This window comes from Juglans microcarpa x Juglans regia, chromosome 3D (genome assembly GCF_004785595.1).
Source record: "Juglans microcarpa x Juglans regia isolate MS1-56 chromosome 3D, Jm3101_v1.0, whole genome shotgun sequence".
NCBI classification, from domain to species: domain Eukaryota; kingdom Viridiplantae; phylum Streptophyta; class Magnoliopsida; order Fagales; family Juglandaceae; genus Juglans; species Juglans microcarpa x Juglans regia.
The window spans coordinates 430,476-455,108 of record NC_054598.1 but is presented as its reverse complement, the minus strand read 5'-3'; the positions used below and the strand labels follow the sequence as shown (position 1 = coordinate 455,108).

The window sequence follows — 24,633 nt, the reverse complement described above, 5'->3', positions numbered from 1 at the left end:
CACGAAGGGAAGGCGCAAACAATAATTCAGGGGCGTTTGTGACATAGATCACAATCTTCAGTGGTAGTTTGGGTACATAATTGACAACGAAACCACCTCTAATTATTCTCGAGGCTCTTCTTCGACTCTCTGTTTCCAGCTGCTTCTTCTCCAGAGACCGATTCCTTCGGAAGAGTCTGTAATTATTTGTCAAGTTTTATTTTATTTTTTATTTTCTTACCGAGAAAAAAGAGACAAGCGAGAGATGGCGAGGAGAGCGGACGAGGAATACGATTATTTGTTCAAGGTGGTACTAATCGGCGATTCAGGTGTAGGGAAATCCAACCTCCTCTCCCGATTCACCCGCAACGAGTTCTGCTTGGAGTCCAAGTCTACCATTGGCGTCGAATTCGCCACCCGTACTCTCCAGGTTCTCTATCTCTCTCTCTCTCTCTTCAATACACACACTCACACACTTCCGTACACACACACACACACACACACACACATAATTTGGATCTGAGTTTGCTTGAATGTTCAACTTCTCACACTATGGTAGATCTGAGGCCTGAAGTTGATTGTGTTTTTAAGATGTTAGCGACCCTTAATTTCCTTCCCGATATTAAATTGTGTATAAACAGATACATGGTATTACACACCAATTTAACTCTAAAAAAAAAAAAAACGCAAATTTATGAACTCTTAAAGTTGGGTTTTTTGCCCTCGCGAAATGATTATTTGACGTGCTATAACCTGATAGATCATATATGCTCATCACGCAGAGCATATATGATCTATATGCTCTGCTCATCCTGATATTTGATGAGCATGACATACCCCCGAAAAACTTAGTCCAACAGTATGTAGGACGAAATAGTTGGCCAGTAAAAAAGAAAAATTCTATTTATTAGCCGGTAACCAATCAGAAAAAATTTATTAGCCGGTGTGGATAAAACGCCTTGTAAATGCTTGCATGATATAATTTGATTTGAAGAGAACTTTTAAAATTTGAATATTACAAATCAAATCTTATTATTTAAGTGATGTGAATGGTGTGTTTTACACACTAGTTTGAGAATATAATAATTTAGTAAAAAATATTTGGTGTTGTGGTATTAACTAAAAGTTACCATAAGAGTAACCCGACCCAAACCTTATATATGTGTGTGCGAATTTATATATGGAGGAAAAATGATAATCATAAGCCTTTTAAATATTATCTTTTCAGCATCATCTGACTTGAAATCACATGATTTCCACATCAAGCGTGGATGATTAAAAGACTTTTGAATAGTATTTCTTCATATGTAAGTAGGTGTGTATATGTCGAAAGAAGTGCACGTGTATTGTGTTTGAGTTGTCCCCTTATAATTATCAATACTTTCCTTTACTGATTCAATTTGGATAAGCATATAAAACACAATACAGGGTATCTTTGGATAAACATAAATGTTTAAAAAGTATACATGCTTTGTTAAGCCCGTGTTTATTTGTAGAAATGGATTCCTAGGCATGACGTAATTTTCATCTATACTATTATAGGATTGGTGATGATCTCTACCCTCCTAGTTTCAGAATCAATGTGTGGAGCTGTTTGTATGCTTAATGGGGTTGGGTTGATAGACACCCATCACACCATTAGATGATAGTTTTCCAGAAGAGGCTTCCTAGAACTGAACAATTGGTACTCTTGTCAGCGAGTTTCATCTTGTAGATTCATAAGAAGATGATTGTTTCCTCTGGAAGTTGTCTTATTTGTTGGCTTGATATTACCCCTTTGTGCTTTAGTTCAACTTATCCATCTATTGACACGGTCATGGAGACCATGTAACTGTTCGAGAAGTTTGAACTTCTATTCCCGCTTGATAACTATTATCAAACAAGTAGCAACTTTATCTTTCATTCCGAGTTGACTGGAATCCGGAACAATATTTGTAGAACGGACAGAGAGAAGGAAATTTCAGCGCAGCTTACTAATGCGTCTCCTTACTGCATTCCGATGACAACCTTAGTTTATAATCTGATATTATGGTGCCTGCATTTTTGTTCAGTAATAGCTGTATCAAAGTCTTTTAATACATCTAGTGAGGTGTTTTGTGTTATATAAGAAACCGGCATTAATTGTTTGCAAATTTGCTATTTTTCTCAGGTTGAGGGAAGAACTGTGAAAGCTCAGATATGGGATACAGCTGGCCAGGAGCGATACCGGGCAATAACAAGTGCCTACTATAGGGGTGCCCTTGGAGCACTTCTTGTGTATGATGTTACAAAACCAACAACATTTGAAAATGTGAGCCGATGGCTGAAGGAACTGAGAGACCATGCAGACTCCAACATTGTCATCATGCTAATCGGCAACAAGACTGATCTGAAGCATCTCCGAGCAGTTGCGACAGAGGATGCTCAGGGTTATGCTGAAAAAGAAGGCCTTTCATTCATTGAGACATCTGCTCTTGAAGCAACAAATGTCGAGAAGGCTTTCCAGAAAATTCTCGGTGAGATATACAGGATAATTAGTAAGAAATCGCTTTCTTCAGGGGAGACGGCACCTGCCAACATTAATGAAGGGAAGACTATTGAAGTTGGGGGATCAGAGGCCACTACCAAGAAGCCTTGCTGCTCTTCATCCTGAGGATGACTATTTATATCCGTTCTCTTTTCAGTTTTTTTAATCCTTTTTTCCCCCATTTTTCAGGAACGTTTTGTTTTATTTTTATTTATAGTTTTGGGAACTATATTTTGTTGCTGTTTTATTGATTGATTGTGATTTATTCATGGATGCGTCTTCGACGTTTATTACGGTTTTTGATGGTTTTGTGTGCGTTGTACTGTTATTACGAGGATAATTAAAAATAGCTCACGGACTATACTCCTATTCATTACTCATTACGAGGATAATTAGAATGAGGGTACAGTTGAAAGCAACTACATGTACAAGTAGGTTTTGATATGCTGTGGAAAATACATAACAGTCTATTTACGTTCAACATTTCAATGAGAACTTGTGACCTGGAATCGGATACCTTCTTCGCTCGAGTCATAATTCATTTTTTCCCAAAAGATCAGGATTGAATTAAAATAGACATATTTAACAGTTTCTGATATATCCATTTGGGACTACAGTCAACAGTTTCTGAGATGAGATCAGTGTCTAGCAATTTTGTAACGGCAAATTGAAAACTATAGTAGCCATGCTTAACCACAACAGCTGCTGTTCTGCTGGATTGGCTGCCCCTTCATTTGAACAGTTCCTGTTGACTTGTTCGCAGTTGGTTGGTTACCCATTCTGCACAAAATCAAGACCAAAGACAATGAAAATTTGGTAAATTTTCTATGTAAGTATCAAATTGAGACATAAAAAAGGACAAAAATGGAAAATCAGCAATCAAATATGGCAATCTACTACTACATCCTCATATGATATTTATGGTGGCTATTTATTTTATGGCTTCAATGATAGGAATTTACAATCGCAACATGTCTTTTATCCGGCTAAACACCAGACCCCGTGTAATGCAACCACATCATAATAATCGGATAAATCATCGGCCTTTTTGCCTGTGGGACGTGGCTCATAGAAATTGTTTGCACCCAATGCTAAGAGCCTTGGTATCCCCTCCCCCAAGACCAAGCCTCTTACCACTTGAGCCAACCCCTAGGAGAAAATTGCAATCCAGATATTTATCAGCACGTTTAAAGTAATCATTTAAAATGGGAGTAAAACAAAACATAGATATGAATGACTCATCATACTATTAGGAACATTAGGGAGGTTTCATGTTTCAGATTCTGCATTTGCTGGTCGAAAGATCATATAATTTGTAAAAAGGGAAGCAGGAAAAAGGTCGATTGTTATTTTACTTTTTCTTGATCTCGCCAGCCATGGTTAAGAAAGCTTGCTCCACATTGATCGAGTCTTTAGCACTTGTCTCAAGGAATGGGATTCCAAGCTCATCTGCAAATGCCTGCATTTCATTTAAGCACAGCGATAGAATGACGTCAAACCTGAATAAACAAGAAATCAATTTCATCATATTTTAAGACCTATATAACAACTTTTTTCGTTTTCGGTAAGACCTATATAACAACTCATGCATGCATGAAAGTTATTCTGCATAGTATATTACTACAATAGTATCATAGGAAAGAGTCAATATCATATGGTGTGAGAGTTTCCATATGTCATTTACCTATAAAAAAAAAAAGTTTCCATATGTCATCAACCCAACCACGGATCCTTGTCAATCCAACTTCTTGCAATCTATTAATGTTTGGTAAAATACTTCAAACTCCTTTGGGTTTAAGTATAGATACAAAAACCATTGTGATTTCTCAATTTCCATTTTAGTCTAAACCGGTGTGAGTTGTCCAAAATTAATGATCTTGCGCATATCATTTTATGCAAGTTAGGATTATGCTTCATTTAGATTGCGCACGCACACATTCACAAATTGAGGATTTTAGACCAGGTAAGTCTTATTGGGAGGGTGGGTTGTCAAGAACTCAGCTCTCGAAGAAAAGGATAGTATTTGATTTGAGAACAGAAAAGGGATAAATCTGAGCAATTTATAAGATGGCAATGTGGATAAGTGATAGGAACATTGAAGATAATGCACCAAATTAAGAGCCCACGCCATAAAAGTAACTACTAGAGGAATTGAGTTTCCCTTGTCTTCAGATATTCTGAAAAATTAGATCGCTACCCACTCAGAATGCACTCAAGATTCATGACAAACATGTACATAGCATACATGTATAAATACACACATCGTGGATGTGGGTGCATGTGTCTTGTCAAGGGAAATTAAAAACATCAACTACAAAGTATGGAACATGTTTCATATATTTTTCAGAATGAAAAATGATATTTGTAAGCCTTTTAACCATCATCCTTTCATTGCCCTCTGATGTGACATCAAGTAATTGACATATAACTAAAAAATAACAAATGGGATGATCAAAGGATGATGGTTAAAACGTTTACCAATAGCATTTCTCTTTCGGCAAAGACTGCAATTAACTTGTAAATTATCAGGGCAGAAACTTAGCATAAAAAAATGTAGTTCATACAATTTTAAAGTAATGGCAACTTGAGAAAACTATCATAATCCATACCTTCGCAGTTTGTGTGTCCACAACCTTGTTCTCGACCAAATCACACTTATTCCCTACTAGAAGCTTGCATACACTTTCATTTGCGTATCTGTCAATTTCATTCAACCACTGCTTGACATTGTTGAAACTCTCCTTCTCAGTAACATCATAGACAATCTGTTGCAGTCTCAATACATGTTAGAATTCACAGGAAGGTCAGATAACAATAATGATTAGAAAGGAAAACTATCTTAACCACATAAACCACAATGCTGCTTTTCAAATTAGGATACTGAAGGGCCCTAAATGGTTCTAAAATTTGAACATGTTGCAAAATCACGGCTCACAACATAGCCTCAAGTTGAACCATCTTTATATATATACAGGGCTTTAACCAATAAAACTATAGAACATAACTGATTTTACAAAGTACTTTCTTGTCAAGAAAAGGGTAAATGTAAAATAGGAGTGTTGTAAAGCCGCAACAAAATCTACAGAAACAAGCATGATATTAACAAGTAACATTTTGTATAGTTAATAGAGAAGTTTTATTCATAAGAAAAGAAGGCATAGACCAAGTACACAAGAAATATACATGAGAAGTACCTAACTTAACAAGTAACATGAAAAACCAAAAAGGCAAATACTCACATACTCGGCACTAAAAAATGGATGTAATACATAGTCTACTCAATTCAACTCAAATCAGCTCTCATCCAAACAAATGTGGATTATTTTACATCACTCAACCCTCTCTAGGGTTCTAGGGCCATGTATAAGATATGATAATAGTTTTTTGCAGACTATCAACCTACCACAACACTCTATATGGGCTTCGAAATTACCACATAAAAAAAGACTATGACGGTAAAGTATTAATTAAGTTACTTACCCAGCCTCTTTGATCTCAACAAATTCAATGTTTTTCAACATGGCCGTATATCCTCTCAGAAAGATAAATTGGCATTGTCCTACTCGTGATATAATGAGATGATATTATTGCAACCCACAATATGCCCACTAACTAGTTAAATAGCCTTGCCTATTCTTTTATACATAATATACTTACACTTATAAAAAAAAAAACTAGTTAAATAGCCTCAAACACCATTCTAGTCATAGTAGTGAAACAACAGATGTGAGAACAAGATAACAAATAAAAATTAGTCTTTATCCCATTAAGTCGAGTATAGTTTGCATACTAAAAATACTAATTTGTGAATTTTATTTCAGTGCTTAGTTAAAAATTTAACCCATTTTAGAGACAAAATATTTATAGAAAAAACAATCAGAATATAGTCTGGAAATATTAATCGTTTATGATTCTACATGATATACAAGCTTAACCTTAACAACCCGAACTTAAGAAAACTAAACGCCAAGAAATTTAATAAGACTATACTCCAGAAATAACAACCAAGAATTCCAGCATGACCTCAAATACGTGTGAACCAATACCATGTGATCCCTTACTATGTTATATTCAAAAGTGATTGGGACCAAGTTTCTCATACAAAAAGAAAAGATACAAGAATTGTTACAATTATTCCATGGGCTCCTCGGTAATAACTACTTGTAATTGTCCTGAACCGCTCCTGTCCAGCAGTATCCCACTAAAAGTACAGGAAAAGAAACATAAGATCAATTAGAATGTGGAAAGACATTACTTACACTTCATAGATACCATAAAATGATACAAGGCTCCTGTTTTGTTATCAGCGAATTACCCTTAACATTTTTCTTGATTGGCACTGGGTGTCTGGGAACAACGTCCCAACTAATCCTGGGGGTGCACAAGCCCTCAGCAAGGAGTTTTCTGCAAGTGCACCTCAGGTAATTCAAGGGGAAAATCCCCCAGTCCGATAACCCCTAGAAATTATTTGCACCCAAGGGGATTTGAACCTTAGATTTAGGGGGAGCATACCCCAAGCCCAAGGCCTTTATCACTTGAGCCAAGCCCACGGCCCAAGGCAAATTACCCTTAACATAAGAATGTATGTCTCAAGTAAAACAAGAAGAGGAGGTACTGTTCAGCAGAAAACTGATTCATATTAATTTAATTGCTCGATTAAGGATACAGGCATTCAGGGGCATAGGAATCAGATTGTGCACCCACACCAATTTCAATTGAATTGGTTTTCCAATTCCATAAAAAGCAACCCACATCAAAGGAAAAATATGAATGTTATAAATCTTTTTTTTATAGGTAAAAACACTACATAATATGAATGTTATAAATCTTCAATTTGGAATATAGAAGCAAGCAACTATTTTAGGACCAAATTCATATTGCTCCATATATTTCATATTTAATGACCAAGGAGCATGAGCATATAAACATGGGATTAGGTCTCCAATGAGATCTCTAGTTTGTGTTTCAGATTTTTAGCATTTGTTTCAATAAGGTTACTTTAGAAACCCCGTACAAGCACGGGCCAGATGTATGGTCACTTAACTTGAAAAGCCAGGCTCAGATTATTTATAGGTTTGAGCACACATCTTAAGGAACAAGTATATTAGGTTGTAATAGTTTCTAGGCCTTCCTAAGATGGCCTATGAATTTGGTTGGAGGGTGGAATCTTTGTTGGCCTCAATTCTTTTTGTAAGGCTTTGGATTAGGGTTATCTCCCTCCTTCTTGCTTGTTTGTTCTTTGTGATAAACCATTCAATCTTGCTGCATCTCATATCCCCTCTTGGGATCAAGATTTCGCTTTGGAACAACTATTCATGATTCTGAGGAAGGGTTTCTCAATAAAATACATGTCTAGATACGTTGACAAGCAAGCACGAAAATAATTATCTAAGCATGTGACCCGGTTACAAATTCAGAAACTCATAAAAATTTCAATTAAAATAGCGATATAAACCAAAACTGAAGTGAATTAACACACCCGCATCAAACCTTGACAACTATTCATGATAAACCAGAACAATTCCACAGCACTGCCTAACCATCAAATCAAATCAATATACTTTTTTTTTTATTGGCACCCGGTGTCCAGGAACAACATCCCTACTAATCCCGGGGTGCATAGGCCCTCGGGTAATTCAAGGGGCAAATCAAACCAAGATACTTGAAGCTAAAAAAAAATAACAATACTCACAATCTGCAGCTTGATTGTCTTTCCATCCAGCTCCACAGTTCTGATTTTCTGATGCATCACCACAAATTTTTAAGCAATAAACCATACGCAAAGAAAGAAAATATACACACCCAGAACACGCGCGCACGCACTTACAAAATCAACTCCAATGGTACTTATGTAGCTGTCAACATAGGAATCATCCTGAAAATAAATAATAAATTTCATATTATAAATCTTGAGCGCTAATCACCGAGGATACAAACTAACTTTCTTCATTATTATCCAAAAATGGACCTAAAAGAAGAACGAATTAATCCACTATTATCGAAATAACCAAAGTCAACATAAAAAGATAAAGAAACGACATGTAACGTAAAGAAATAAATTGCAAGTCTAACAGAGTCAGCACACCGCGAATCTGAGGAGCAAACAAGATTTTCCCACAGAGGAGTCCCCGATTAGCAAAAGCTTGAACAAATAATCGCTGAGAAAAGAGAAAACAAAATGAAGGAAGAAATTTAAAAGATAGAAGTAAAAAAAAGGTAGGTGGGTGCGTATTTGTAAATGCAGGTGGTGGGAATGGAAGAGAGAGTTAGGAAAAGAGGCGTTTGGAGAGAAGGAAAATTGGACATACTAGTCGTTGCTCATGATTGTTTGTTTGGCTGGGATCGAAACGGCAATTGGAAAATTGTTCGGGACCTCTGTCTCTCTCTCTAACAACGGGAAAGTATTCTTCCGATTTTCTAAAGAAAAATTTACATGATTTGTTAAAAATAAAAAATAAAATTTTGATATGATAAAAAGAGCTATCTTTGCAGCTTGCCACGTGGTCCAATCAAAACCAAGCTCCGCTAAACCCTACTTCTCCTCCTCCTTCAACCTCCGTCATTTATACGCGTTGTCGAAAAGCGGCTGATACCAAGGAAACCATTACTCTCTCGCTGGCTTTTCTTCTCCGCCGCCAAAATTTGCCCGTGTCTCCGCGCAATGCCCTTAGTCTATCGCTTCTGAACCAAAGGTACAAAGGCACTCTAGTCACTATTTTCGACCTCTTTTTTCCTCTTATGTGGTTGATTACTGTGGTGTTCACAGCGAATTAAGTCAAATATCATTTAGGGTTTTAATATTCTCTATTTTAAGAAATATTGGAATTCAGATGGCTCGATGTCATATTTATTTAACGACATATGAAAACCCTTATGCTATTTTTTCTTTGCAGTTTCCGTCAGCAGTGCAACATGGCATCAGAGGGTGGGAAAAGCTTTGCTAGGAGGGATCGTCTCCTACAGATTGAGCGTGATGTTCGAGAATGGTGGGAGAAAGAAGATATTTTCAGGTCTGAATCTCGTGAGAAACTTCCTGAACCAGGCGAGAAGTTCTTTGGAAATTTCCCTTATCCTTACATGAATGGGTATTTGCATCTCGGACATGCGTTCTCCCTCTCAAAGTTAGAATTTGCTGCTGCTTACCATAGACTAAGAGGTGCCAATGTGCTACTACCTTTTGCTTTCCACTGCACCGGCATGCCCATCAAGGCTTCGGCTGATAAACTTGCACGCGAAATCCAACAATTTGGGGATCCACCTTCTTTTCCCCTTGAATTGGATGGGGAAGTAGACACCCCACAAGAAGCTGAGGATTCAAGTGGAGGTGCACCACCGGATAAGTTTAAGGGCAAGAAGTCCAAGGCTACGTCAAAGTCAAGTGGTCAGGCATTCCAGTGGGAGATCATGCGTAGTTTTGGCCTCTCCGATAGTGAGATATCCAAGTTTCAGAATCCATATAATTGGTTGACCTACTTTCCCCCATTAGCCAGGGACGATCTTAAAGCTTTTGGCTTGGGTTGTGACTGGAGACGTTCTTTTATCACTACAGATATGAACCCATTTTATGATTCCTTTGTGAGGTGGCAGATGAGGAAGTTGAAATCCATGGGGAAGATTGTCAAAGATGTCAGGTACACCATATTTTCTCCTTTAGATGGCCAGCCCTGTGCAGATCATGATAGGGCAACTGGTGAAGGAGTTCAGCCTCAAGAATACACACTGATCAAGATGGAATTGACGTCGCCTTTTCCCCCTAAACTAGGAGTGTTGGAGGGGAGAAGAGTTTTCTTGGCGGCTGCAACTTTGAGACCTGAGACTATGTATGGGCAAACAAACGCATGGGTATTGCCTGAGGGGAAGTATGGAGCCTTTGAAATTAATGACACAGAAGTCTTTATTCTCACACAAAGAGCTGCCCTTAACCTTTCCTATCAAAACTACTCTAGAATCCCGGAGAAACCTACATGCTTAGTTGAGCTGACTGGTTTTGATTTGATTGGCCTCCCGTTAAGGTCTCCTCTTTCGTTCAATGAGATCATATATGCCCTTCCCATGTTGACCATCCTAACAGACAAAGGTACTGGGATTGTCACTAGTGTACCTAGTGACGCCCCTGATGATTATATGGCCTTGCATGATTTAAAATCAAAACCAGCTCTCAGGGCAAAGTATGGTGTGAAGGATGAATGGGTATTGCCCTTCGAGATTATTCCCATCATCAACATTCCAGAATTTGGAGATAGGGCTGCAGAAAAGGTTTGCATCGATATGAAAATCAAAAGCCAGAATGAGAAGGAAAAGCTTGCAGAAGCCAAGAAGTTGACATACTTGAAAGGATTTACAGAGGGAACAATGCTTGTTGGTGAATTTGCAGGGGGAGAGTCCAGGAAGCAAAGCCATTGGTGAGGAGCAAGCTTTTGGAGATGGGCCTTGGAATTATATATAGTGAACCCGAGAAGAGGGTGATATCAAGGTCTGGGGATGAATGTATTGTGGCACTTACAGATCAATGGTACATCACATACGGGGAACCAGAATGGAAGAAATTGGCAGAGGAGTGCCTGTCCACCATGAATCTATTTTCTGATGAGACACGGCATGGCTTTGAGCACACTTTGGACTGGCTGAATCAGTGGGCTTGTTCCCGATCTTTTGGCCTTGGCACTCGCATCCCCTGGGATGAACAATATCTTGTTGAGTCACTGTCTGATTCCACTATTTACATGGCTTATTACACCATAGCTCACCTCTTACAGAATGGGGACATATATGGATCCAGTACATCTCCTATAAAGCCTGAACAAATGACTGATGAGGTCTGGGATTTTATTTTCTGTGCTGGCTCATTTCCAAAATCATCCGATATCTCTTCGGATATTCTCAATAAGATGAAGCAGGAGTTTGAATACTGGTACCCGTATGATCTTCGAGTGTCTGGTAAGGATCTCATCCAGAATCATCTGACCTTCTCCATCTACAACCACACAGCAATCATGTCCAAGAATCACTGGCCTCGTGGATTTAGATGCAATGGGCACATTATGCTCAATTCTGAGAAGATGTCGAAATCTACTGGAAATTTCAGGACATTGCGCCAGGCAATTGAGGAATTCTCTGCTGATGCCACACGATTCTCTTTGGCTGATGCCGGTGATGGTGTTGATGATGCAAATTTTGTATTTGAAACTGCCAATGCTGCTATCCTACGACTTACTAAAGAGATTGCATGGATGGAAGAAGTTCTGGCAGCAGAGTCTTCTTTGAGAACAGGTCCCCCATCTTCTTTTGCTGATCAGGTGTTTGTAAATGAGATAAACATTGCTGTCAAATTGACTGAGCAGAATTACCGGGATTACATGTTTCGAGAAGCTCTCAAGACCGGCTTTTATGATCTTCAGGCGGCCAGGGATGAGTACAGATTCTCATGCGGTGCTGGAGGGATGAACCGCAATTTGGTGTGGCGTTTTATGGATGTGCAGACACGGCTTATCACTCCAATCTGTCCTCACTATGGGGAGTATGTTTGGAGGAAGCTTTTGAATGGTAATGGATTTGCTGTGAAGGCTGGATGGCCTGTTGCAGATCCTCCAAGTGTAACTCTCAAGAGTGCCAACAAGTATTTGCAAGACTCAATTGTTTTGATGAGAAAGCTGCTTCAGAAACAAATATTAGGTTCGAAGAAAGCCAATAAGAAGGGCACACCAGTCACATCATTGACTGAAGATAACAAGCTAAAGGGGTTGATATATGTGAATGAGCAATTCGATGGATGGAAAGCAGAGTGCTTGATGATATTGCAAAGCAAATTTGACGGCAAGACTCGTACTTTTAGTCCAGATGGTGAGATACTAGAGGCACTGAAGAAAAGCTCTGTTGGTCAGGATGCAAATTTCAAGCAAACCCAAAAGCTGTGTATGCCTTTCTTGAGGTTCAAGAAGGATGAGGCAGTTGCACTCGGGGCTCAGGCTTTGGATTTGAGGTTACCATTTGGAGAGATTGAGGTTCTTCAAGAAAACTTGGACCTGATTAAGAGACAAATTGGTCTTGAAGAGGTGGAGATTTTGTCTGCAACTATACCTGATGCTCTTGCTAAAGCTGGTCCTCTTGTTTCACTGTTAAATCAAAACCCTCCATCCCCTGGAAATCCAACTGCCATCTTCTTGCCTAGGTAAAACCATTTATGTGCATTTTAGTAGTTTCACTTGATTAAATATTTTCATTAACATGGATCTAATCACCAATTGTCTTGTGATATGATGGATTTTCATCTGCCCTTTTTGGCTTTTTCTTTGTTTTGCCTTTATTTCTTCAAGCATTCCCTCCGCTTTATTTTTATGGTCACGGATAGAGGAAAGAAAATAAATTAGTGGCGTCCCTCGCAAGGAATTCATATTTCAATTATTATTTTTTCGCTGTCCATGTTCTCAGCAATTGTGAAGGAGACTTTTATGTTTTAATAAATTGTGGAGTCAAAGAATACGAAAAGTTGACAACATGTAACGGAGAGCATCTGTTCTAGCAATCCAGTTCCTAAATATAGATGTGAAATGAAATGGTGTCAACTTCTTTATGTTAATAAATTGTGGAGTGAAGAATATGAAAAATTGATAACATGTTACGGAGAACTCTATTCTTGCAATTAAGTCTCAAAATCTTGATTGGAAATGGGTACTTGGTGTCAACTTTTAGCTCGTACTCCATCCTTTTTACTTCCCCTATTATTAGTTTTGCTGTTTACAGCTTTTCTGTCCATCTAAAGTTTTTCAAATGAATCCTTTTGCACCAATCTGACTGATGTTTGAACTTATGCTTCCCTATTTACTCAAGTGCTTAATAAGGTCTGGTTGCCAGATCAGAGATGGACAACTTAGTAGTGGGTGAGAACTGCTGGAATGATGAGCATAAATATGGTTTTGCTTTTTCACACGTGAAATTCATCAGATTTCACATTGTTGCTGTAACCATCTCTAGTTTCCTTAACCATCAGTTTTCATCAGATTGCATCTCCTCCCCCTTGCTAGGAGTGGAGGGTGAAGTTATGGCTCAAAACTGCCAGGTTCTCTGAGTGGTTTTGACCAATTAAAAGAAAAGTGAACCTGCTTGATTTCTGTTTAATTCTATGTTTTTACCCAAATAGTAATAGCAGTAGTACTCTTTTTTAACTTTGTTTTATCTCAGTGGTGTGATGAAATTCTTTTCCTTTCTTCTGTGTATTAATAGGTCATAGGAAACACCGGTTTGGAAATTAGGCATAAACAATAACTGTTTGCATGTCCGGGGAGCTGATGATCTTGCTTTACGGGTTGCTTTGAGAGGAGCACAGACGACCCAGAAGGCCTTTACAAGAGGTTGTCGTGAATTGTGCCTTAAAAGGGTTTTGGAGAAGTTGTGCTACAAATAGAAAAAACCACATTGAGTTGGTGAAGAACTTGTCTTACCGTTCTTTTGATAGTAAACAGGCTATTTAACTTCTTTTCTTTTCTTTTTTTCTTTTTTTTTTTTTTTTTGGTCTCTTGGGCTGTTGATGAAATTGGCTTTGATTGTTAATTTTGCCGTGTAGAACTTTGATTTATTGATCGACTCCTAATGTGCTTTCATAATCCCATAGATTTATAAAATTCAATAAAATGAAAGTGGACGCAAGAATCCAAGAAAGGAGAGTAGAAGTGTATCATCCTTAGAGGTTCTTCAGAATTTGTCCCAGTTGCACGGCAAACATGACTTCCGTTTTGTCCTCAAACAAATGTCCCATAAAGGACCAAGATGGCATAGGTAATAACAATACATGGGAAAGAATAATTATTCAGGGCAAAACGGCCTGTACCTGTCATCTCTGTGACTCGGAATAGAGAAGTGCCTTAACCTGCCTACTTGTTTCTTAAGGTACCCATCACAGAGAAATGCCTTGGAGAACTTATCCTCCACCTCCCTATTCACATCATGCACAAACACCTCAGTTTCTCCATCTTCCCTATTCCTTGCCATCATCCCTGCTGTATAGATGGCAGTCATTCTTCCAGGTGCCTCCTCATAATAGCCTGTTGGTGCATCAACCATTATCAGATCCCATTTTGTTTCATACACTTCACTAGGCAAACCTTTCAAAGCAAGTTGGCACATAGAATATCTAGGATCACCGAGTGCTGTGCACTCGGGTCCCTGGCCAACCTCCATGAGATGATTGGCCTGGTTCACCTTGCTATCGTATGTCACATGATATGACTCCAGTGTGGGAAATCTGCGTCTGATTTGCTGTATCCATGCCTCGTCTTCTTCTATGAAAATTGTGCGCCCACCATAGTTGAGTGCAGTCCACATAAGGCTGTCATGGCCTAGGCCAAAAACTAAGAAGTTGCAGGGTGATTTCTTTTCTAAAACTCTTGCTGTCACTGAGATCTCTTTGACTGTTTGTTGTGGGGTGATGGTTGAGGTTGAGTAGTGGATGAGCGCTTGTGCTAGGGTGGGTGGGATCTTGGTGCAACTTGAGCACTTTACAACAGCAACATCTGAAACATTTGTTATGACATTTTGTGAAGTGGGAGATTCGCTCTGGTTGGAAGTTGGGAAACCCGATCTTAGCACAAATAGGAGGAAGAACGCGATAAAGACACCAAGGAGGAGGAACTTAAGGCTGAGGAAAGGATGGGATTTAGGCCTCATTTCTTTTTTCTAGCTGTTTTAAAGGAGAAACTAGTGAGAACTTGTTTCTGTTGAATTTGGTTTTGAAATTGGAATTGGAATTGGAGGAAAGGATAGAAGGTATGAAGCTTCGGGTGCCATGGATGGACATAAAGTTATATTTCAGTTTTTGCGTTGTACTGTGATGCTTGGGTATGAAGGGAAGGAAGATTGGATAATTGATGAAGACAAGAGAGCTGCTAAAATTTTGGATGAAGCAAAACAGTGGTTGGTGGATCAGCCAAGTTAGGTGAAGTTGTGCTGACAATTCTTTATCTATTTGCAATTAATTAATTTGTTGGTTAATCGATTGCGAAGTTGTGTTTCAGGGGCTTCTTCTTGAGTTTGGAGGAGTTGGTAGATCTCTCAGGTTATGTTGGTTACGATATTTTGACGATACTTGCATGCAGAAGCGAGCTTGGTCATGTTGAGTAGATTTGAATAAGACAGCATGCCTTGGATGGATAAGTTGTTCTTCTTCTTCTTCTTCTTTTTTCTTTTCTTCTTTTAATGATCGTTGCATTAAAATATATTGCCATATCAAAGTTGGGAGTGGGGAGTCTCAGACAAAAACCCAATTATGGCCAACATTCTGCAGCAAAAGAAAATTAAATCACAAGTTCACAGCACTAGAAAGAAAAAAATGGCATCTACCAGTCCTACGGAAAATGAAATTGCATCTGCCATAATCTAATGGAAAATAAAACGCTGCGGTATGCTCATAATTCTTTGGATTAGCTCGTTTTTGGGGAGGAAAATAAATTTTGGTATGTGAATGTACAGGCTCAGATGCATGGCTCGCTTCAAATTGTGCAGCATTCACATTTCACCGACCAGACGGCATGCATGTTCTCCTAGAAATTCAGATTTCTCCGGTTTGGATTGGAAATTCATCTCAATTAATCTCATCTTATCATTACAATTTTTTCAAATTATCACACAAAATATAATAAACGATTCAACTTTTTCACATCTCAAAATAATAATAATATTAAAAAATAATATTCTAACGATATTTTATTCAACTCATCTGTAAATCCAAACAGGAATTATTTTTATAAAAGTACACGTCCAAGAGCACCCCGACATTTTCTCTAGTTTTCTCTCGTTATTTTTCTTTCAAGTATCACCGCACACACTCATAGAAACTTCTCCTTTTTGCAAGTATCAAGCCATTAAAAAAAATAAAAAATAAAAAATAAAGAAGAAGATTAGAGTGAGACATTTGGAGTATGATATCGTAGCATACAGTAGTTTGAGTGAATGATGGCCTGTAATGACAAAAATCTTTTTACATAGAATGAGGTAAAAGTGATTCGGCTGTACAATGCCAATCTCGGGCAATTGAATGATACCAAAAAAACCACCTTGCCGTCTGGCAATGCAACAATTAGCTAGCTGGTGTGTCAATCTCAGAAGCCTTCATCCCCCCAAAATATTATAGGGTCAATGGTCATGGATGCCATTTGCTTTAGGCTCATCCACCTCTTTGCATCATATGGAGAACTTGTAGTTAGAACTTTATAGCACACATTTTTTATAGTGGTAGGACCAGAAAGCTCCTAGAATGCCAACTTATCTCTTGGCAATAAGACTCATCAAATTCCCAAAAGGAATAATTCTCCAGGAGCTTCTGCGTCTAGATTGAAGCAGCATAAATTTCTCTTTGAGGGTCACCTTCCGATACTGCCAGCATGAAGTAGTGATTCGGTTTGTCCGTTCTCACTATACGTTTTCTTGGACTTTTTGTCCAAACGAGCCATGCGGACAGCATGTTGGATTTGTCTCTCGTGCTCCTTGAGCATCTCGTCAAGGTTTCCTCCAGGAGGCATCAATGGTCCAGAGTAGTGGATCCTGCTCTTTTTGGAAATGTAACCCTGAAGTCACAAACGAAATGCAATTAATACATAACTCCAGATTTACATCAAATTATTTAATATGCATGGCGCTAGGTAACACAGAAAAGCTACCGTTTTCAAGCCATTAGCAACAGATTCAAGATGATTAAAATCCTACAATATATATACTTCTGATAAATAAAGACCTACAATTACAAATATTCATGCTTTGCTACCCAAAAGTTGTCTGAAGTTTTTGGGTTTAAAAAAAACTGGAGGCCTTTGCATCAAGAAAGACAAGAAAGAAACCAGATAGTGCCCTATTCTTGTCTTTTCTGGCATAATATGCTTTATCTAATCTGATTCATCACTTTACAGTTATTTGGATTTGATTTCTTATTTAGTTCACCGCACAATGGAAACAAGTTATATGGCTCACAGAGGCATTTATTTGAATTTCAGTCAAATGAAAAACGAAAGATATCTAGAAGTTAGAAAATAAACTGATTCTACCATTCCAGACCCCTTTCCGGATTGCTGTAGATCCTTCTTATATGAAGAGTTCGGCCTATCAAGCAAATGGTGGGACCACTGGTGCTTTTCAAAGGCTACATCATCATCCAGATGATTATATCTGGCATTCAAGCATTCGCCCGGCCAGTGTGGATCAGCTGTGGTTCCTTTGCTGCTATTTAACAGTGAACTGCCTTGAGTTGCGGCCGAGTTGGAATACCTGGGAAACTCAGCTTCCCCAGGATGTGGTGAAGATATCTGTGATCTCAACTCTGAGCCATTCTTAAAAGCTTGGCCAGGAAATGTAAGAACTTCCCCATCAATAGCCATTGTGCGTGAAGATCCAAATGCAGTTGGGTGCATTGACTGGCCAGAATGGGAAAATACATTTAGTGCTGTTCTTTTGGGAGGTTCAATGGGAAAGCCAGAGCCGCCATCCTCTTTAGGGTTGCATTTATCACTGGCACTTCTAGGGTTGGGCTGCCCTTGTCTCTTCTGAGTTAGGCAACAGAATTATCAACTTATACGAAGTAAATAACTAAGTATTTCAAAACTTGCACATACAACCACAGATATTCAGCATATGTACATGCAATGCATGAACATATAGATTTTACAAGGATACCTGTATGGATGCCTGTAACTCAGCATTGGCATCTGGTGCTGGCATGGGTTTGGGTTCTCCGGATCCCCTTCTAACTGTCTCATGTTCACGAGCTATTCCATAAGCTGCTCTTCTCCTGGTTATCAAATGCACAAACGCATAGCATAAGTATGTGCAAGAAAAAATGAAATTTTCAAGACTAGTAATTAGAAAAAAAGATGACCTTTTTAAAAGAAATTTCTAATTGAGCCTGATGCACTATAAAATATAAACTTAATTAATACTATTTTTTATAATAGATGTTAATTTATCCCAATTGATAACTTATCAAAAAAAAAAATTATCCCAATTAATATGAGATGCAAAACAAGGATGCCTTTCAATCCAATAACTGTAACCAGATGTCATGAAAGAAAGTATTTAAAAATAGAATTGGATAATATAACATCAAAAAATGACTAACCTTCTAGCTTCCTCATCTCGAAGCCTGGCATCAAACTCCTTACTTGGTGGGTACTTGGGTAAAGTCGATGGATCACATGGAAGAGGACTTGCTGTGAAGAACTGAAAAATAAAAGTCAGAATTATGACGGCCACAATCACCAGAATGGAACATAAGAAGACCATAATGAATGTCCAACTTGAAGCATTCAAGCTAAATGAATAATAAAAAGTTAAAATGAGCACCGAGTATGGATAATGAATTAATGGAAAAGTAGGATCAGCATCCTGTAAACTTGCGATGAACAAAGTCCAGGATGGGAGCCCACAAAAGATGTGACCGTCACCTTTTCCATAATTAACTTCTGCCATGCATGCCTAACTATGGCTGGAAAGCAAACAGAACATTCCTAAATAAAATATGGTTATGGCCAGAAACATGCACAACATTCTCGGACGAAATGTAAAAGATACTTCTAAGTTGTAAGGTTAAAAATGGCGATGAGTTAAAATGCAATATGGGGTTCCAATTAAGTAATTCTTGAAGAAAGCGTAAAGTCTAAACTCCTGAGGAGACTCAAAATAGTAAAAGCTTTACCTAATGAAAATGTACAGCCTGCTTTAGACAGCATAAGAATACTCAAATTTACCTCACTCTGGAGAGCAGAAGCAGCAGTTCCACGACCCTCTGGTTCTACTGCAAGAAGGACACCTAAGAGGGCCAATACAGATGTAGGGAAGTCCTTGAATGTCTCAGCAACTGAACGCTTGTATGGATTTTGAGGTTTGAAGATGGTTGCATGTGACAATTTTGATTTCTTCCAGTATTCTTCAGAAGGTGACCCACAAAGTTTGAAGATCTTATGTAGTTGCTCAACCTAAAAGTGATAAATAATATCATCATGTTGCCGAAACCAAAATCTGAAGTCCTGTTGTAAAAGAAACCTCCTAAAGTCACCTCTCTTGACACAGGGTAGAGATTCAGGACATCTAATTCAGTGTAAAGCACTGGCATATTTCTAAATATTCAAGACCCATTAGGATGCAGCCTGGTGGTCAGAAGGGAGGGCTTGGGATTGGGATGAGCTGCAGACTCGGACATCCTGGGTTCGATTCCACACCAGGAGCCCTCTTGGATTACACAACACATGGTTCTGGCAGGTGGAGTCGTGTATCCGGGATTACTCCTCCGAGGTGGGTTCAAAGGGCATGCCTTGGTGAGGTTCCACATCATAAATTAAAAAGAAAGATGGAAAAGTACCTCTGTTCTTCCCGGCATGATAGGCTTCCCAGCAAATAATTCTGCAAGAATGCAACCAGTACTCCACAAATCCACCGCAACTCCATAGTCTGTAGAACCAAGCAAAAGTTCAGGCGGTCGGTACCACAGAGTTACCACCCGACTTGTTAAAAGCTGCTTCTGATGGGGTTGGAAAAAGGTGGCTAACCCAAAATCACCAATCTTTAGATTGCCATTATGGTCAATCAAAAGATTTGCGCCTTTGATGTCACGGTGCAAAACACCACGACTGTGACAGTGGTCAAGTCCGCAAAGTAGTTGTTGCATATAGCATTTGATCTGCAGACCAAACCATAAACTCCAATATAAGAATATATAAACCACAGAAGAAAACAAATTTTACTTCGGTTGTGATAAATAGAAAAAATATCAGAAAAGGAATGCCATCAAATGAGAATATATTACAGAGACAGTGTGACAGTCAACACGTGATACAAACTCACAAAAGGCGTGTATAGCCAGGTCATCAGAGGAAAAGTGAAAAGCTATATACTCTTCCCCTTCACTATGTAATATATAACTCTGATTTCAGTTTTCCTCTCGTGACTTTCCCTAGATGGCATTTAGCATTTCATATTTACAAAGTAGGCTGCACCAGATAGAAGACAAGTTGAAGCATAGAATGAGATTCTGGAAATAGTTTATAAAGCTAGTGCATAGTAGCAGCAAAAGTGAAACATCAAATTGGATCAAATCTATGATGGCTTAAAGAACTTTCAAGAAACACTTCTTTACCAAATTAGGAAAAAGTATTATACTTATTTCCATGTGCCAAGTAGATCTAAATCAAGCACATAAGTTTCAACACCATTTTGTTCTTCCCTTCTGCAGAGACTGTTTTCAAAGGGGTATCTAGCTCATATCAGAGCCATCTAAAGCAGAATCTAGATAGCCTACAGATGCAAATGTTGCCTGGTCAGTGTCAAATGATCGGTCTCAACCTCAATCCACAATCAGCTCAAGAATGTTGTATTCCCTTCTCAACAATAATTTTTTTATAAATATAAAAAATACAAGAGTTGGAACTCGAATATCCCAGGAGCCCTCCATTATACTATTCTTCAACTTCAACTCCAAAGAGAAGGGAGTCCTTTCAGGAATTTAGGAGATTATACAGCCGCCTTGCTTGTTGCTTGGGGACTCATGGAATGGCATGGAATTTTATTTTGTAACCGAATGAATCTATCGAGCATTTTTTTTTTTTAAGTAGAATCTATCAAGTATTTATGAACAGAAATTTCTTGAGCATGATCAAAATTGTATAGCTTTAGGCACATAATTGAATACTTAAAACATGAAAATTCTATGAGACGGCCCAGCAGACTAAACCTTTCTTTTCTTTTCTTTTTTTTATGATGAGGGATCCTGGAAACCATGCAAAGGCAAAGCAGATTAAGTCACTAAACCATTTATTGATATCGAATGCCAAGTTCATGGTGCATCCAGGGGCAACCTTGGCTATTGAGGTGGGTGCTGAACCATGCAAATTAAAACCTGACTAATACTCAATAACATGTTCCGTATTAGAACAGATTTGCCAGATATTCTGATGGAGGCCGAATTTAAACTTCAAATTTGTGGCAAATTTTACATTCCTTTTTTCTTGGATTGTTTAAGTGACAAATTTTACATTCTTATCGTTAAGCTTTTCTACCAACTGCTGTTTAATTAGCAAAATAAAAGAAGGTACCTGTGCTTCAGTGAATTTGATCCCAGTTGTTGCCATGAGTCCAGCAAGATCATGCTCCATATATTCAAATACAAGGTATAAGCTACCAGACACCCTTGAGGTAATCAGGCCTTCAAGCTTCATGACATTTGGGTGATCAAGTCTACGCAGAATGATAATTTCTCTCGCCATAAAACGAACACTTTCTGGATCCATGTTAGCAAACCGCACCTTTTTCAGTGCAACTATTTTGTTTGTTTCAAGATCGCGAGCTTTGTACACACTACTGTAAGTTCCTTGTCCAATCTGAAATACAGACAAGAGAATTAGACAAATATAAAGAAAATAATAATAATAATAGATAAGCATGGGACATTTGCCCAGAATATCAGGTGGGAAGATTCACACATAATTCTTTTTTCTTTTTACCCATGGCTCTTATTTGTATTTTACTTCTTATGATGTGTGATTCAAAAGTATTCGAGGGTCAATATAAATTTAAAGAAGAAATTACATTTATCTAGGTGGAATACTAATGATTCATTTACATCTGACAACTTTTTCTGAGACTTGACTTCATGGCCAGTCCACCAAAATATTTGTTTTCCATGAGTAACCTAAAGACACATTTATTCAACAAATCATCGCATGTACTCTCATCACCAATTTAAGACACATCTCCACCATATTAAATCTGAAGTATTGGTTAAACAAAGAAGAAAAAGAAAACCAATGGACAGGAAAAGTTTGTCCTTTCTTTTCTAGGCAGAAGAGTTAATCCTTCAGTTTGGCAAATGTGATGCATTACAATGATAAAAAAATCAATTTGTGATCAGTTAAAAAAACAAAAGCGATAATGATAGGTACATGAAGAGCAAGAAATTATAAATTTCTTCCTGGTTGCCGTTCTGAGTAAAGTCACTTACCCGAAGCTCGGAAAATAAAGAAAATTGATTTTCTTTAAACATGCATGACAGTGAATTATAGAACTCTATCATTATACAGTTTGAAATGCAGTAGGAGATTAGAACCATCAAAATACAAGTACCTGAATTGATTGGTAATAATCACACTTAACAAGTTATATGGGTTTCGTACAATTCTAATTTCATTAGCATAGGAGACAACATTAGAATCAATCATATGAATGAGCGATCAAAAGTATGGATGTAGATATAGCGAACTGACCTTGTCCAACCTCTCAAACGAGTCGGCCTTTCGGGGCACCCACCCATTGATTGCTTCTCCTGCCACTGCACTCAGCCAAGAAGGCCATCCAGCAATAACTTGTGCTCCTCTCTCCCCACGGGGGAAACTACCTATTCTAGACATCTTAGGATGTACCCGTCCTCCACTAAACCCAGCTTCCATTTTCAACTGTCTTTGAAGCTGTTGTTTCGCTGGTTTCTCATTAACCACCACCTTCTTCTCCCCCTCATCCCACAAAATGGGCGTCGAGACTGCAAGTTCTGCTGGTATATTGGTTATCAACCGTATAGTGGCATCATTTCCAATACCATCACCCTCCACCACATGTTCTTCTCTCCTCAGGGAAGCACCTAACCTCTTAGCAGATTTGTTTGCTTTCAATGCTTTATTTCTCAAACGACTCTCAGGTACGTATTCGTGTGGAAAAAATCCTTTGGAGCAAATACCTCCCATAATTCCACTTCACAATCCCCTGTTCCTAAACACAAATAACCTATCCAAGTCCTTTGATTCGGTAATTTGAATTCCTGATGCAAAATGCAGTTTTTCCTGATACAGTTCTAGCGGCACCGAGGCCAAAATCCGACTAACTTTCCCTCGGCATAGACAGAATGCTCCTTGTATGTGTGATATCAACACTGACAATTCTTCTATCGATATGGTGCTCTCCTAACTAGCCTTTCAAAGTAACTCTTCGTCCCTTGGATATCAATTGCCAATAAGTATGCAGCTCATCTTTTCCAAAACCAAGGCAAATGAGAGAGAACCCAGATCCCCAATTAAAAAAAACAACGCGAAGCACGATAAATAACTAACAACAATGCGATAATATGATCCCAAAGGCCTAACGTGAAATGTACAACAACCTCACCAAATAAAAAAACTCAATCACATGCAACCCAATTAAGGGAAATATACGAAAAAGCAAATAGCTCAAACGTAAATTAAGAATCCCTAAACGCCTATTTCGAAAATCTACAAGAACCCAGATCCCAAGAACTCACAAACAGCCCCCGGAAAGGGGAACCGAAATGAGAACGATGCAACCAGCATTTCCAAAACAAAATCCTGAATTAGCACAACCAGATGCGATATATTAATTGGAGAACAGATATTACGAGAATGTTTGGACTCGGAACGTGAGTTGGCACAGGAAATAAACATGGATGAGAGAGAGAAAGAGATTTGGATCTGGGTGACCCTAAAAATACGTATAGCCAAAAGATATTTGACGTTGGAAGAAAGCTTCGGTGTTAAGTCGAAATGAGTTTGGCCCAAATATAAATACTCTCCGTTTCTGGAAACGCAGAGAGAGAGAGAGGTACACACTACGCAGTAACACAGGCGTCGGGCGATACTTGCTTGAAGGAGGAGATTGGACGTGGTGCCGCGTTGCAACATGTGGGGTTGCCCTCCGAAAAATCCAATTTTTATCATTTCCGTGACCGAGAAGTCCATTTCATGGTGTGGATTTTATGATATTGATATATGATGTTATTTTATTCTATTCTATTTTAAATTAAATAATTTCGTCTAATTACCATTTAGAAGAGGTCATGGCTGTAAAGGTAAGAAATAGTATTCACAAAATCTGAGTACCTTTTGTGGATTCTGTAAGCTGATCGCGAGAACTCCTTAAAGAACAATAATAACGATACTGATTGAGTTTAGACGATGATATCATACCATCAAAGGACTGACTGCCCTTTCAAATGCCATGCTTTACTTTACATTCCTCGCTTTCGAAAACCACTAGCAGCTGTTCTTTTTTTATTTTTTTCATGTCCAATGTTATAGCTGTAAATAATGAAAAAGAGTTTTTATTAGAATTTTAGAAAACAAATTAGGTTGGCGCTTGAAGATTTTGAAGTTCGTGGAAGGATTGGAACACAACAC

The 24,633-nt window shown here is 38.3% G+C and overlaps 5 protein-coding genes across 10 annotated transcripts; 2 read left to right on the top strand and 3 right to left on the bottom strand.

Moving 5' to 3' along the window:
- Nucleotides 1-223: 223 nt before the first annotated feature.
- On the top strand, nucleotides 224-2,611 carry LOC121254346 (ras-related protein RABA2a-like). Its single transcript, XM_041154344.1, has 2 exons — nucleotides 224-409; nucleotides 2,129-2,611. The coding sequence occupies exons 1-2, from the start codon at nucleotides 245-247 to the stop codon at nucleotides 2,609-2,611; spliced, it is 648 nt and encodes a 215-aa protein (XP_041010278.1). The 5' UTR covers nucleotides 224-244.
- Nucleotides 2,612-3,026: 415 nt separating this feature from the next.
- On the bottom strand, nucleotides 3,027-8,884 carry LOC121254345 (ras-related protein RABD1-like). Of its 6 annotated transcripts, XR_005938607.1 has the most exons (9): nucleotides 8,715-8,883; nucleotides 8,571-8,631; nucleotides 8,313-8,360; nucleotides 8,178-8,225; nucleotides 6,615-6,686; nucleotides 5,095-5,250; nucleotides 3,841-3,944; nucleotides 3,448-3,634; nucleotides 3,029-3,265 (listed from the first exon to the last, which is right to left on the bottom strand). XR_005938607.1 is itself a non-coding variant. In XM_041154339.1 (8 exons), the coding sequence occupies exons 1-8, from the start codon at nucleotides 8,805-8,807 to the stop codon at nucleotides 3,175-3,177; spliced, it is 606 nt and encodes a 201-aa protein (XP_041010273.1). In that variant the 5' UTR covers nucleotides 8,808-8,884; the 3' UTR covers nucleotides 3,027-3,174. The 6 variants fall into 6 exon arrangements, 5 of the variants coding, with proteins under 5 accessions (XP_041010273.1, XP_041010272.1, XP_041010277.1 ...); XM_041154339.1 differs by lacking the exon at nucleotides 3,448-3,634 and having other exon boundaries at nucleotides 3,027-3,265; nucleotides 8,571-8,643; nucleotides 8,794-8,884; XM_041154338.1 differs by lacking the exon at nucleotides 3,448-3,634 and having other exon boundaries at nucleotides 3,027-3,265.
- Nucleotides 8,885-8,964: 80 nt separating this feature from the next.
- Nucleotides 8,965-14,085, top strand: LOC121254341 (leucine--tRNA ligase, cytoplasmic). Its single transcript, XM_041154335.1, is given in 4 exon segments — nucleotides 8,965-9,177; nucleotides 9,379-10,859; nucleotides 10,862-12,653; nucleotides 13,706-14,085. Coding segments are annotated over 3 exon segments (3,261 nt in total). The 5' UTR covers nucleotides 8,965-9,177; nucleotides 9,379-9,397; the 3' UTR covers nucleotides 13,713-14,085.
- LOC121254344 (glucuronoxylan 4-O-methyltransferase 1-like) lies at nucleotides 13,920-15,334 on the bottom strand. The gene has a single exon (XM_041154337.1). The coding sequence runs from the start codon at nucleotides 15,143-15,145 to the stop codon at nucleotides 14,285-14,287; it is 861 nt and encodes a 286-aa protein (XP_041010271.1). The 5' UTR covers nucleotides 15,146-15,334; the 3' UTR covers nucleotides 13,920-14,284.
- A 1,053-nt stretch (nucleotides 15,335-16,387) lies between these two features.
- On the bottom strand, nucleotides 16,388-24,121 carry LOC121254340 (probable serine/threonine-protein kinase At1g09600). Its single transcript, XM_041154334.1, has 8 exons — nucleotides 22,717-24,121; nucleotides 21,550-21,834; nucleotides 19,821-20,138; nucleotides 19,210-19,437; nucleotides 18,582-18,682; nucleotides 18,140-18,254; nucleotides 17,515-18,009; nucleotides 16,388-17,040 (listed from the first exon to the last, which is right to left on the bottom strand). The coding sequence occupies exons 1-8, from the start codon at nucleotides 23,188-23,190 to the stop codon at nucleotides 16,837-16,839; spliced, it is 2,220 nt and encodes a 739-aa protein (XP_041010268.1). The 5' UTR covers nucleotides 23,191-24,121; the 3' UTR covers nucleotides 16,388-16,836.
- Nucleotides 24,122-24,633: the final 512 nt, after the last annotated feature.